The 16,165-nt window shown below is 38.8% G+C and overlaps 1 protein-coding gene across 1 annotated transcript in view; it reads left to right on the forward strand.

The window, feature by feature from the left end:
• Window positions 1-16,165, forward strand: part of dock3 (dedicator of cytokinesis 3) — an 835,931-nt gene that overhangs the window by 270,015 nt on the left and 549,751 nt on the right. The window contains 2 exon segments of the mRNA XM_076267926.1: window positions 7,207-7,378; window positions 9,728-9,825. Of these exon segments, the coding sequence (XP_076124041.1) occupies window positions 7,207-7,378; window positions 9,728-9,825 (270 nt within the window).

Below are 16,165 nucleotides of genomic sequence, written 5' to 3' on the forward strand. Positions count from 1 at the left end.
TTCTTATTATTTCAAGTAGGGCTGCACGATATATCTAAAATCTATCGTTATCGCGATATCAACATTTGCGATGGACATACCGCAAGGATTACTTAATTTTCGATAAATTTCGATACATTTTCTGTGCCGTGCGCATTCCATACAGTCTATGGTGTATTCACATTCTGAATGTCAACATATTTTACCAAACCGATGCTGTCATGCTGCCCTAGAAGCCCGTCCCCTACCAGTTTAGGTGTGTGGTGTTTTAGGTGTTGAGGCGGGAGCTAATGTCGTGATGGCTGAAGATCGAGCGAGGTAGGTTACACTTAGGTGAAGAGGAATTGGTGACTAAAAGGAAAAGCATGTCTGTTCTATGGAAATATTTTGGTTTTATTAAGGATGACGTGTTACAAACACAACGCCAAATGCGTCCTTCTCCACTGTGTTAAAATAAACAATTTATTTCGTTATCGTTATAGACAGATAAACAGAAGATATCTGTCTTTCACTGTAAGGCTTGTATTTCATGATTTGCATTTAGCAAAAGCCCCAGACACAAGGATTAAAGTTCTCCGTCATAGGACGGATTTCCGTCAATTTGATTTTAGAAATGTCATATTTGAGATCGATGCAGATCCGATGAGAAAAAAAATAGGAGGGGGGGGGGACTGTCACCTTTGCTTTTCCTTTTTTAAGGCAACTACAAATATTAGGTAAATGTTTAAAGACCTAATAGTGTTCTTGAGAACTTTCTGTGTCTCAATCCGTGACCGCTCAAGAAGATACGTCCTATACGGCCTACGTCAGCCATGAGTTTCACTTTGTATGTTGTAGCTACACACTTGTCTCGGGCGTTTGCTTAAAAAAAAGAACACGTATGGAGGACTATAACGGTCTAAAAGTTGGATTATAGTGACACAATCGAGACAGCTGATGAGGTTGGCCAATCCGTTTAACTTTTTTGGATATGATATTGTGAGCTCTATGTGCGAATTCGGAGGCTGTGTTCTTTCCGTGCATCAATGTAGACACTTACTATCGCGAACTCTTGTCAGGGTAGGTCATTCATTTTGGGTGTCACCTATGACTTGAACAGATAGCCTGCTATGGCACCCGATGTAGGCTACTATTATTGTTACAGTTTTTAATCAATGCAACTAACATTATGTGTAAAGCGACGCAATATAAACCGTAGCCTATGCAATTTATTATCCCGTCTGTTATGACATACAACAATGTTTTTCACAATTTGCGACGGAAGGTTTTGACTGAGCGTGTCGAGTAAGGGGGTCAGTCGTGTTTGTGACGCACAGACAGCCTTGTAGCCTATTTTGCTTAGGCCTCACTTTTAACGACAATAGGTTGTGAGTAGTGTTGTCACGATACCAAAATTATGACTTCGATACGATATCTGCCATAAATATCACGATGCTCGATACTGAAACGATACTACGGCGAAATCCTAAGATATCTGGAAAAGAAAGGACTCATACCTCCTCCAAGTGTATTGAATCATTTGTGTTGAATTCGGTGCACTTTTGTAGTGTGCCGGTCAACTCTGGGTTCTAAACTTCCAACATAATTATCATTTTTTATAGTCAGTAAAATAGTAGGCCTACTTTGTGTGATTAAGTCCTTTATTGTTTGTTATAGTTCATTTACATTGTGCTGTTTTGGCAATAAAGTAGCTTTAAATAGCCAAACTAGGCTAGATCAAGGTCAGTGTTGAAATTACTGCATGCAAATCACTGAATGCTATGCAGAGGGGCCTAATCTTTAGGCCATCTGATGTACAGTATAGGCTACCCTAGGCCTTCCCGTGTTCATGGGATTTCTTTGACAGTTGCAAAGGTAAAAATGTGAGGATAGTCTTCTTTGCGCCCAGCCCCAGTGTACAAGTACGACATTCCAACCACTCAGGTCTTCGTCAGATAGGCCTACACCATTAGCCTACCTGTTGCAATATATCTGTGTGCATTCCTACATTACGTCTATTTCTTTGATAACATGATTTGCTACCACGTAACAATTATTAGGACTCAACACGCTTTGGTGGTATTATATGCCGTACGTGGGCTTTAATTAGCGCATTTCGGGTATCCTATCTTACATCTGGCCAATAATTATTAAAGAAATTGCAGTCTACATGCCATGACAAATATTACCAGTAGTAGCCTACTGACCGAACATGAAATACAAGTTATGGTAATGTTATTCTGGCGTGAACATTGCGCTTTCATGACGTTAGCACCCTATGATTACAGCTCGTTATGTCTCGTCAAAATGATTACAGCTCGTTATGTCTCGTCAAAATGCATTGATGAAGGAAGGTTCGCTTTATCCCAGAGAACCATATACTCGTTTCACTTAGGCTAGACTAAAACAGAAGAGAAGATCTTGGCACTAACCATGTAGTCGTGTTTTCTATAGTAATTCGTTAACCTGTCGTTTTTTGAACTCTTTAAAAATGTTGGGATGTGTCTGCGAGGTGTTTAGCCAAGTTCCATGCGTAGCCTACTGATTTTAAATGACTTTGAAACATATTTTACAAACGGGCCTCTGTGTACCTGATGGCTTGCCTTCACTATTCGCGATGTATCCGAAATAGTTGCAGATTTCACTTCACCTTTTGTTTTATCCACAAAAACAAACTTATCCTGTCGGCAAAGAACTATGTTGACGTTGGCTGCGCACTCACTCAGAGCTGCCTGCTTGACACGCCCACTTGCCTAGATGCGTGCAAGGAGCAGTGAGAGCAGCAGTTCACACAAACACAGAACGTTATTATTTTAATAAAGTATCGATTCTAAAAACGTCGAAAATCGTATCGTTTTTTGCGTTAAGGCATCGTGATACCTTTTTAGTATCAATACACCGTGCAACACTAGTTGTGAGTTAGGGGTGTAACGGTTCATGTATTCGTATTGAACCGAAACGGTACAGGCGTCACGGTTCGGTGCATGAATTTACACGGAGAATACACGGTATCAAAATACATAAAACTCGTGTGCGGATTAATTAATGTCATGCGCAATTACTGTTAAGTAGCGAGAGTTACGGGAGTTCTTTAGCGACACCTAACGCTAATCTGTAGCCTCGCCTTAGCTCTGAAGCTCTGATTGGCGCCTATGTTCTTTTTTTGTCAGGTCGTCGGTCAAGTCAGTCAGAGATAGCAGCACTAAGCAAGTGGTGGCGACCCACAAGAGTTAGAGGATCCGCTGGTCTCTTTAAGATCGCAAGTTTGAGAACTTCAGTTACAGTAACGTTAGTACAGGCGAAAGAGTGGTGGATAAGATGAAACTGTGTGTCGGCGTTGTTCAGCAGTTGTTGGGTATGTGAGTGGAAAAAATGCTACACATATTAGAAGCCATCACCCAGATGATGTAGTAGGCTAGCTACCAATCACTGAAAAGAGGGGTAAAAAACTTCCCCTGCGCTTCAGCAGCCTTTGGATATATACAAATAGGGCCAAAACCTATGGCTTAAATTAAACGATTTCGTAATGACAGAAAGCTATGTAAATCGCGTGGTAACTTGTAACTTCTCACATGAGGAGCTGGTAGTGTTAAGTGACAGTAAAGTGACAACGCTAACCAGGCTAATAAACAAACCATGCTACGGTGAGTTAACGTCAAAGGGCAAAGTCACGTGACTTCTAGTTGTAGTCTCTTTATGAAATGAAAGGAGCAATTTCGCCCCAGTGGGTGTTTGTTTTAAAAAAAAAGGCAAAATAGTGTGATATTTTCACAGTTAGTAGGCTAGATTATTACTTTACACACAATGAAAAATATTGAGGCAAATTGTAGACCCTTCCAACTAAACACAGATGTTGAAGGTCTTGCTTAAGTGGATTTTTAAAAAAAAAATTTCTATGTAATTTGCACTTTCAGAAATAAGAGATGCTGTAGGCCTATTTTCAGTTTTATAGCTGATTGTTTTATTTTGTTTACAAGTTACAGATGGAGTCTGGGTACTTATTGTACTGTTTAGCCTACATCGTACACACTTCAGGCTGTTGCAGATAGCTCAGGAAAGAGACTGTAGGACACTAGGTAGTACAGCCTGAGAAATGTACAAAAAAAAATGCTTTCTGCATTTTTGTTTTGCTTTTCCCTCCATTGTACCGAACTCGTACCGAACCGTGATGTCCGAACCGAGGTATGAACCGAACCGTGACTTCTGTGTACCGTTACACCCCTATTGTGAGTGTATGTTGACAAAAAATAACCATACAATTAAAATAGTCAACTTAAAACTTTGCTATAAAATATTATTAATTTATAGCACAAAACCATAACCAGTGGGCCTACCAGAACCTCGCATATTAGCGTCATGATTTGTGTGCGTCTATTTGGCAAGGCCACTAGCTGTCATGGATGCGTTGTTGCTAAAGGAAGGCAGGTGTCAAAAGTTAAAAAATAAATGCAGATGGGCAGCTGTTGGAAACGGGGGAGAACTAACAAGCCATGGTGTAAAGAAATTAAAGTGCCAGGAGTTTGCTTTTGCGCGGTTCGCTGCAAGAAAATTGTTTATGGATGCAATAGGAAAACGTTTTAGCACGCCACCAATCAGAAGACCGCCATAAGGTTAACGTTCGTGCACTTCAGGACATCTTCCCTACCTGGTGCAACTAGCCACCACGACAGAGGTAGGCTACGTTTATCTATGGCTGACCGTTTTTACGTTTAGAAAGTAGGCTACGCATGTTCTTTCATAGCGCAACACGACCTGTCCTTAACCATATCGCAACCTCTTGTCAACCTTATACAATCTGTTGCTGAAGACAAAAGCGCCGTCTCCAGATTGTCGTTACAAATGCGCAGACCTCCTGCATGAGCACACACAGTATTGCTGCTCATTGGAAAACTGAGTTGTCTGTAAAACTCAAAATTACCATGTTTTCATTAAATGCGGATGAGGCAACAAATGGAAATATGAACAATATCTAGAATGTTTTGATTTGTTACTTTGATGAGGAAATGGGAAGTCTTGCAAACTTGATTTTATAGATTTTACTTGGTGTTGAATTGCATATTAACAAGAAAAAAATCTCCCCTTTAAACACTTTTGGCCTGAAGTAATTAAATAAGAGTGTGTTAAAGCCTTTCTACAATATTGCTGCAGTAGAAAAGAACAGCAATGGCTAATCAGCAATGGTCAGGGATGGTACTAAAATATATTTTTGTTCATCAGGAAAACTCAATCTCAATCAAGAACACTCTCAATTCGCCTTATTCACATGGCGGCCATTGGCGGCTAAAACGAGGCTCTAGGGTACACAAACCATAGGATTGTTATGTTCTATGCATTCACCTGTAGGTGGCATTAATTATATAGTAAGTGTACCCTGTAGCCTCGTTTTGGTTTAAACAATGGCCGCTGTGTGAATAAGGCGAATACTCCCTTTACTTTGCTGTTTGCATCTTTTTGTACATTAAAAACCAATAGGTCGCGACCGCAAAAGGGGTGCTATCTCTATAGGTAGATATGAACAACGTATGACTTATGGCCTGAAAAAAGTTCAGTCAAACGATTTTTTTTCACTTTAATCCCTGCAGACAGCAGCAGAGAGGTAATCAGGATTCGTTATTTGTAAAAGTTGTTTAGCCTACTTCGTTGGACTGTGCGATGTGCCCCTTACTTTCACTTTCCGCTGCACTTGGCATGCCGGTAGCCTAATAACGTGGGATGCGCAGCGTATGAGGTTGGAGAAAAACATGAGGTGGAGAAAAACATTAAATATTTAAATATCGCAAGTTATATCGTTATCGCAGTACTCAATAATGTTATCACATACCGCATGTTTTCCTAATATCGTGCAGCCCTTATTTCAAGTTTGGCAATGCAGAATCTGGTGTTGAACCTAGGTTTGGTAGCTACAGCCAGAAAGACTTTGAAGAAAATCTATCACAACAGCTGGCAGGCATTTCTGTCAAAATTTCAGCCTCGCCTTCAGCTGCTCCAACTACTACTTTGTCGTCTTTTCATCAAGTACATATTCCTGTACAGCAGGAGCCAAAGAAAAATTGTTGGCTTTGTTATAAAAACAATACATAATAACACTAAAGTAGCTTGTATGGCCTGGAGTTTAGCAGTAGGTGACTTTGTTTTTTTGGTAAACAAAATTGCTGTCAGATTTGGCATTCTACAGAAGGGGATGCGTTTCGTTATGAGTCATAGGTCTTCTGTGTTTAACCTTCAGGTTCCCCACCCCACCTTTCCCTATCCTCCTCTGTCTGTGTGTGTGTGTGTGAGCTTGTGTGTATATGTGGCAGGCTTGTTCTATGTAATCCACTTTCAAATGTTTAGAACACATTGATTTTTGAGTGTTGTTGAAGTTGATTGTATTCCTAGCTTTTCATAAATAATACATTTTATAGATGTATATCATTTTCATATTACACTAATTTATATAAGGAAGTTGTATCTGTTGAATCAAATGTATTTTATGTCTCTATTCAGAATTGATCTTCAATAAATATACAGTATACTTACTTCCTGTATTACTGGTAAGGTACATGTTTTTCTTTTATATATCATTATTATTGACTGTAGCATTTGCTTATATACAAATAAATGGTTTATTCTTATGGACCAAATAAATCTAAACCATTGTGTCTGACTTCATTATTAGTTTTTATGCATACTTTTATGTTTTTGGTGAGAAAGAGAATATGAATTCTGTCAACATTCTAAATCCCGTTTCCTGCATTTTTTTACACTGATCACTAAATTTATCATAACTTTTGAAAGGTTAATGATATTCCAATTCAGTCTTTTTTGTTAAATAGCCCACAGCTTGTTGCACATGTCATACACTATATTTTTCTCTATCTCGTATAGAAATATGATGAAAATTAATCTTTATGTGAATGAAATTAAATTTGAACAAATTTCGGTATACATTTGGTGAGGATTTTCAAAGACTGTTCATTACTGTATCAACATTACCATATGTATTTTACATCATTTGATAAAACTGATCCTTCTGATTGCAATGGTATGTATATCCCATTGATGGTATGTATTATACTCAAGTAATAAGGTTTTTTGTGTAAGGAGGTCATCCAGCACCAAAAATGGAATGTTCGGCACGGGCACGAAAGGGTTAATCTCTCTTGCTGTCTCTCTCTCTCTTTGTGTGTGTGTGTGGGGGTGTATGTGTTGGTGTGTCTGTCTGTATATTTTTGCTTGTGTTTGTGGATCTTTGGTGGTATTTTTCAGTGTGATGACAACACTACCTTCAGTAACCATGCCCTTTACTTGGGCTTACCTTGCTGTAAAGATGACTTCAATGGCTGCCCCAACATCCCTTCCAGCGTCATATTCCAGCGTAGCATCAAAGAGACATTATGGATCTCAACGCAACTCTCCTCCACCAAGCTGACACAGAATGGTATAGCCACTAAATCCTCAATTATTACACATTGGTGTGTGCTTTTGTGTAGTTCTCAGATGCAGTGGAGCATATGGGACCTTTATTAAACGTGGGATAAAATGTATCTTATATTGCCACATCCTTCATTGCCAACATGCATTGTACAACCATTTAATTATCTCCCTACATGATACCTGTATGTTGAATTGCCTTATAGTACAATATCTCAATATATATTCAAGAGGATATTTAGTTTTTTGTGCTATATTTGTTTGAGTGAATGTTCAATGAATGATTTTGAACATTCATGATTTAACGTAATTCTGGCATTCTTGAAAAAAGTTAAATAAGAATTGTAGATTAGGTAGGAGTTGGGCATTACTAATGCTTTGTTTAATGTCTGCATTTTTGGTTGTGGTCAGGTGGAATTAAAGCATTCACTGAAGTTGTGTTGTGAGTGAACCCTTACATCACTGTTATGTGCACTCTCATGCTGAACAAAATGAACCAGACTGATTGTGATTGGCTAAGGCTATGTTATACATGGCCGGCTATTTTCATAAACGGACATTTCACCCTCTCCGTTTTCAAAAATAACATCGTGCACACCTGTCAGTTTTCAGAGAAGTTTCCCTGTGTATATATGCCGCCAAGAGCATGCCAAACCTGTCGGTGGCAGTGTAAGGAGAAGCTCAATCCCACTTTAGCCAATCAGAATCCCAAAAATAGCAACAACAGCAACAAATCACTTCCTACTTCTCTTTTGAACTGTATTTGCAAATGCAAACAGGCCAAAAGTGTTTGCACAAACATAAAAATGAGTACCACCTTAATAACATCCATGATCAGTAGCCAAACAAACTGTAAACATAGGGCTCTCACATGACATTAAGCATTTTCTGGTGCATAATGTGACGTTTGAGAACCTAAAACCAGTTTCTCCCAGTTGACACAACAACACACCATCCATGCTTTGCAACCAAACATTGTAAAAAGCAACGGGCATCAATACAAATGTGACAAGGACACTAAAGTCTTCTTTATTGTTTGTATTAAAGTTTTATTATACTGAGATAACAACCCAAGGGTTCTCCTCAACACTGTTTCTAACATTCAAACAGCTGGACATACTGGCTCAATAATATATAGCATATAATGATAATAATGATTTTTGGATATATTTCAGTAATACAGTTTGAGAATATGAGTAAAAATTCACAGTCTCTATGACCATGTTGACTTCAGGATGCACTGTGACTACCGCTGTAACACTCCCACAATCGGGTGTAATAGACTTGTATTGGCCTTCCTCCAATCAATTATACAATAAATATCTTGAAAGAATATAATCCTGAATAGGATATACGATTAATATAAGAAGCATGAAATGAATAACAATCTGAATATTGAAACAGTCTTTGGCGTAGGCCCCAGTCCATAAATCGGCAAACAGTGCAGAGATCTCAGATCCTGCCAGTGGGGTATACTACGAAGCACGTTAGACATATCTAGGCATATGTAGACATATTGAGGCTTCACAAAGCCTTGACTCAGGGGTATACATTAAGTGATACACTAGCAGTTATGTGATATATTTGTCAAACTAGGCTTTCAGCTCAAATCTGTACGCATTCTCGGTGTTGGGATGACGTTGGCCAATCGTGAAACGTGGAGACGCACAAGACCGCCTATATTAAAAAACAATTACTTCCGCATTTATGAGCGATAGTGTGATCTACACTGCGGTCATTTTTAAGAGTCAAATCAAAATATCAAATCTGACGTCTGACGTCTCACGTCAGATTTGAGACCTGTCTCACAGGTCTACGGACAATTCTCTCGACCCTTGTGGCTTGGTTTTCACTCTGACATACACCAACAACTGTGAGACCTTATATAAACAGATGTGTGCCTCTCCTACTAATGTCCAGTGAATTCATTTAGGCACAGGTAGACTCCAATCAAGTTGTAGAAGCATCTCAAGGACCATTGATAGAAGTAGGATGCACCAGAGCTCAATTGCAAGCGTCATAACAATGGGTCTGAATACTTATGTAAATGGAATATTTCAGTCTTTTATTTTGTATAAATTCACGAAACACTCCAAACACCTGCTTTTTTTGTGGAGTGTTGGAGTATTGTGTGTAGATTGATGAGAAAAAAAATGAATTGAATCCATTTTAAGAATGTGAAAAATACACAAAACGTGGAAAACTTGAAAGGGTCTGAAAACTTTCCGGTTGCACTGTATATACATTGTTTTTTGTGTATCATGTCAGTCTTAATTTGCAATATTAGATATTGACTGATCATTGCACATCTATATTTGGTTGTTTCAATCATTGATCAATGACTTTTCATGGCTAGTGGACCTGCTGGCCTTGTTGAAGTGGAAGGCTCACACTGACCATGTGATGGACATCCTTGGCAGACTGCGCCATGTGAATGGAGAAGAAATTGTGAAGGTGAGCTAACTAAGTCTTTGATTTTTTAAAGGTTTTGCATGATATGTGCACCATCACAGAATACTATAAAGGTCTGCATCTGAAAAAATAGAATATCATGGAAAAGTATTTTTTTCCCATAACTTATTTCAAAATGTGAAACTTCATCCAGATTCATTACACATAAAGTTAAATATTTCAAGTTTTTTTGTTTCAATCTAGATTATTTTAATCTTGATGATAACGGTTTACAGCTCATAGAAATAAAAAATCCAGAATCTCAAAATATTAGAACAAAGATTTCATGATACGGAAATGTCAACCTGAAATGACCAGTAATTAGCTTCTTTTTTTTTTACTCAAAAGAACCATTTATATACTGTATATATTCAGGGTGTCTGTGCGGTAGTAAAAGGTAGTAAAAAGAATCTACCAAAATTAAGGCCCTTGAAAGGTAGTAAAAGGTAACAAACGCAATTTGACTTGGTAGTAAATTTTTCATCACCACCTTAATATATGATTTTCCATTTTTTGGCTTATTATTTGTGTCTACATGTTTTAACAATCTAGCCTAATTCAAAAATATTTACGGTACTAACAGGACCTGAGTGAGTCGGAGTTGCTCGCAATGACGTAGAAGTAAACTTTGTAGAGTTCCATGGTTGATAGCCTATCAGCGACGCCAACAACATTATGATTGATGATATTACAGGGATGCAAACAGCGCGCTTTTCGGCGCCTCCCGCTTTTGTCAGTTTGGGCAACTTAAGCCCTCCTTACACTGACAGACTTTGGAAAGATTTGCAAAGATTTGGAAAATATTTTTGAAAGACTAGTCTCAGACCCTCTCACATATAAAGACAAGTAGTAGAGTAGTCACAGACTATGATTTTGCAATGACTAGGGATCTTGCAGGGTCACTATTTACAAGACTGCAACTAGATTCCTTTAAATCATTACCCATCGTGCAATAGATAAACAGGAACTGAAATGATAGCCTACTAAACTCAAGTCATATTTTCGTGTTTCTGCAGCATTGTTTAATGCGTGACATCCCTAACCGATATAGAGTTGTTCTGTCACGTGGAAGAGCCGACTAAATATATATAAGAAATGACAAATATTATAAGAATAACAAATAATCATATAGGCTACAGCTGTCGCCTACTTTGCCCCTTCCTGTTTGGTGTTGGAGAGAGGTCACTATTGGTTTTTATAGTTCACGTCACGTTCACACTATTTGCATAAGCCACGACTAGAAAGACTTGCGATAATATCAAACATGTTTGATATTGTCGTAACAGCAAAACTAGAAAAGGACTGACTCCGACTGGCTTAAAACCGCTAAGGTTGGCACCTTACACTTAACGATCTAGTTGACGGGAGCGCGAGCACGCCATGATTTCTGTCCGACTTTGGAAATTTTGTCGCAATATTTCATCATGTAGCAAAGGAGCGGTAGATGTAGGCTAGCCCATCGCTCTAATAGCAACTAAGAAAATATAGGCTACACTCATTCCGTTAGGAGGCAACACTCTCAGTTCGCTCTAGGCTACTTAAGCTGGAATTTTGAACACGCAACTGTGGACTTGATTAGTGTGTAAGCTTTTGTTCAGCTGACGCTGGTGCTGCCATCTGACTGATCATCCAGAACCGTACAATAATAACATTATTCCACCTATGAGCCTATCAGTAATGAAGTTCGAACTAGTCATAGTAACCGACAACATTTTTGTAATGTAACCTAGTAGGGCTGCACGATATTAGGAAAACATGCGATATGCGATAACATTATTGAGTACTGCGATAACGATATAACTTGCGATATTTAAATATTTAATGTTTTTCTCCATTCTACTTGCTGCTAACATAGACTGAAGGGTGGGGGGTAAATGTATAATTACAGAAATAAATGTATAATTTTCTACATAAACAATATAAAATATACTGCTCAAAAATTAAGGGGACACTTCAATCATACACTGGATTGGTGCTGACACTGTTTGATTCTGAGCAGAAGAAAAACTTTTAAGGCGAGTGTTTTATTTTGCAAGAACTGTCAGACATTCTGTGAATGTAGTTTGAGAATGGAGAGAAGGGTGGAAGGTTTCAAAAAATTGGTTTGAACAATTGTGGAAAACTGTAAGTGTTCCTTTAATTTTTTGAGCAGTATATTATGTAGCCTAGGTGGACAAGATACCCACTGACTATCGAAGTTGTGTGGAAGATGTGCTCCAAGAAAATCCTCGTAAAAGACGCATAGACAGCCAATCTGAATACTTGCGCACCAACCAGCGGAATATTCCACATTGCCAGCCTTCGCTAGGCCTAGCAAAAAAGCTACTGTACTTAAGCTATATCGCGGCGGTCACTCATCTAAAATCTTAAGAATCCCAGTCTGTAACCTCATACGCTGCGCATCCCACGTTATTAGGCTACCGGCATGCCGACTACGAGGGCAGCGGAAAGTGAAAGTAAGTGGCTGCGATCACACAGTCCAGGCTAACAAAGTAGGCTAAACAACTTTTACAAATAACGAATCCTGATTACCTCTCTGCTGCTGTCTGGGGCTTTTGCTAAATGCAAATTATGAAATACAAGCCTTACAGTGAAAGACAGATAGGCTATCTTCTGATCCTATAACAACAACGAAAGAAATTGTTTATTTGAACACGGTGGAGAACGCATTTGGCGCTGTGTTTGTAATAAGTCGGCCTTCATAAAACCAAAATATTTCCCTATAACAGACATGTTTTTCCTTTTAGTCACCAATTCCTCTTCACCTAAGTGTAGCCTACCTCGCTTGACTCACTGTCTTCAGCCATCACGACTTAGCTCCTGCCTCAACACCTAAAACACCACACACCTAAACTGGTGGGGGACGGGCTTCTAGGGCTGGATGACAGCATCGGTTTGGTAAAATATGTTGACATTCAGAATGTGAATACACCATAGACTGTATGGAATGCGTGCGGCACAGAAAATGTATCAAAATGTATCGAAAATTAAGTAATCTTTGCGGTATGTCCATCGCAAGCGTTGATATCGCGATAACGATAGATTTTAGATATATCGTGCAGCCCTATAACCTAGGCCTAGCATCTAATGTTATGTGGGAATATCAAGAAAACGATTGAAAACAATTCCTTACTTTAACCACACAAGTGCGTGTGTCATTTAGTAAAACGGTAGGAAAACTGAATCAAAGATGGCGCTGACCATCAACAAAAACAGCATGGAGTTAAAACGTAATTTAAAGTCCCAGACATTTAAAGGGACATCGATCACTCAAGACATAGAGCATCACAGTCCCGCCCACAGGAGTTTCCGGAAGTAAGAATTCAATGCAATTTCTCCATTGACAATTCGGGTATAAGCCATAAAAACTTAACTGCACATGGTATACTCAAAACCAGCTACGGCTGTACTAAGCGATTGTGTATGCTCATATAGACGCCAAAAGTTCACGGGGCACTAACCTCGTTTTGAGATCAATGTATTTTATTCGCGATGTCTTGGATAAGTACTTCATTACCCACAATCCTGAACAATCCCACAATCCCACAGTGATGCCTCTGATTGGTGGAAAGGCTGTTAAGGTCATAGTTTGTAACTTTATCAGCGAAAATTATTGACAAAGATGGCGGAGTCTTTTACTACCTATGGCGAAAATCTTAATGTGAATAAAAACTTTCTAGACGAACATTGGTACTTGTATGAACAAGGATTGTGGTTTATATATCACACGAACTTAGTCAGGGCCAATAGGGAGGGAAAGTGAAAACCAGCGCCCCAAGTGGTTGCGTTCCTATCGAAGAGCAGCTCTAATGTTAAGTCCCATAGACCTATTTTTAAAAAAATACTGTGAAGCCAAATCAGCGATCTTATTCACCAAAAATATTTTTCAGTGTCTATACAGTAATAATCTTCTAACTGTGAAAATGTCAGACCCTAAAAATTGCTCCTTTTGTTTCATAAATGAACTACAAAAAAGCCACGTGACTCGACGTTACTCACGTAGCATGGTTTGTTTATTAGCCTGGTTAGCATTGCCACTTAACACTTACTGCCAGCTCTTCATGTGAGTAGAAGCACAACACCAGTTATCCAGACATAAAGGTTATCACCACGCGGTTTACATCACCTTCCGTTATTACAAAAATATGTAAGCCAGTTAAGCAAATTGCCGTATTGATCAGTTAGAGATTAAGCGCCCAAACCTGTGACGTCACATGCAACTGTAGTTTGTTATCACCATGTTACGAAAAAAACTCAAAACAATTCAACTGATCCTAAAAATAAGGTATGACCACTTGAAGCAATAGAGGTGACCCCAGTGCCTAACATATGGAAGGCATTCAATTAAGATCCCAATGTGCACCGAGATATATTTTTTCAAAAAAAAAATCCCATCCCCTCCGCTAAACTCTAGGAACGCAACCACTAGATGGCGATGAGATTACTTTCCCTCCCTATACACCATCAAATAGAACACTGTAAATGCTAGTTTGAACACTTAACTTTTCAGGTAGCCGATAGGCTAGCTAATCATTAGCCTTTCAGACATTAGAATGTCATTATAATGCTGCTAACATTAGCCTACATGCTGCAACACAGGTATGAAATATATTATGTTTTAGTGACCTTGTTGTTTCTGTGAACATGAATTGTTGTTTATATGAAACATCAACTTAGTCGAGGCATAAAAAGCCCTGTATATCCCCATTAAGTACTTAAACCTTTGAACTAGCTAGCTAGCTGATAGCACAAGATGGATGCTACCACCGGCTAAACACTGCAGTAAAATGGTTAGCTGCTAACGTTAGCAAACCGTCCATGCCCCCGTGAATATTTCACTGTTTCAAGGACGAAATCAAGAGTGTCCAAAGGGGTGAAAACCACTTTAAATCGGGTCACATTATTGACTGTTGTGTCTCGAGGGTCAGCTTGTGGGTTTTGTAAGGGCCAGAATGAGGGACAAGACCTATCAAACCTACGAAGTTGTGTGGTGAGTTTTGCAGGGAGGTTGGTAATGCTAGTTAACACTAGCTAGGCTACTGTAGCCTTCATACTGTACGAGCCATATCATCAATCATTAACCTAGAAATACTTCTTCGTACATTTAATGAACATTTTGTGTAATAATTCACAGCTAGTTAATAAACTGAATATGGTGGTCCAAGAGCAGACCATGCACCGGTCCATGCATCAGGATGGCAGTCAGATACGAAGCACTGTACAATGTTGCTAACGTTAACGTTAACCGCTTTCACACACACACAATATAAAATACACGATGGTAAATATAACATCCAATACCAAAACACTATTATTTACACGATTACTCCTGAAATAACTGCTATTAACTATATAAAAATCATTGTTTGGAGGAAAGGGTTCGCGTGCTGTCGCCGGTTGGAAATAATTTCGTGCTGCTTATATATTTTTCAGTGAGGCGCGGTGGTTTATGGGATGAGTAGTTCCTTCGCTCGGAAATGAAAATATGTACACAGTCTTGTACCTTTGACAAGCTTTGACGTAGCTGATTAGCCTAAGACATGCTCTAAAACTCTTTAGATACGGATTTTTCCAAAACGTCAATGGGAGAAATTAATGGGAAATTTACTTCCGGAAACTAAGCTCTCTCGGAGGAGGGGCGGGACTGTGATGCTCTATAGGCCTACACCACAACTGAGTGATGAACGTGAAATGCTTTGAATAGCCTACAAAACACTGCATTTAGATGACAACAGAGTAGGACCACGCTAATCTAGTTAAATTTGAAAGCAAAGACAGGAGGTTTTAGGGGGGACAAGAGAACAAACTCTGTGTAACCTACCTGATTCCACAGTCAATTTTCTGTATTTGGCCTATAATGTAGCCAATAATATTTGGCCTTTTAGAATCCATGAAAATGAACCAAAATCTATCATTTCCTATCGACAACAGACCCCAGCAACGCATTGGATCACATCGCTACAAATGTTGAACTATTAAAAAAAATCAAATTGTTGGCTTAAAGAATCAAACTTTGTTAAGAAATTGCATCCTTATAATTACTGTTGTTTTGGGAAGTATTTCTCATGCAAGTATCGTGCAACCATGCTGAGTAATGCAATGAAATCATAGTTTTCAATTTTGCATTAGTAAAGCATTCCACTCGTGTATGTTTTCAATGACTGCTTTAGTGTCATGTGCAACAACAATACCATAACAATAATAATGGTTTTATATAATAATATAGATAGATTTCTGGGCCTATCCTTAGACTGGAGGGTTTTTTGTTTGTCTTTGCATCCCTGGATTAAATAAATTGCTCCTTTGGGACAGTAGTTCTCTGCTTAAGTCTGTGTGTGTGAAA

This window comes from Alosa pseudoharengus, unplaced genomic scaffold, assembly GCF_046254945.1.
Source record: "Alosa pseudoharengus isolate Yale_2024_CS ecotype anadromous, Long Island Sound unplaced genomic scaffold, YU_APseudo_1.1 YU_APseudo_1.1_scf_5, whole genome shotgun sequence".
In the NCBI taxonomy this organism is placed as follows: Eukaryota; Metazoa; Chordata; class Actinopteri; order Clupeiformes; family Clupeidae; genus Alosa; species Alosa pseudoharengus.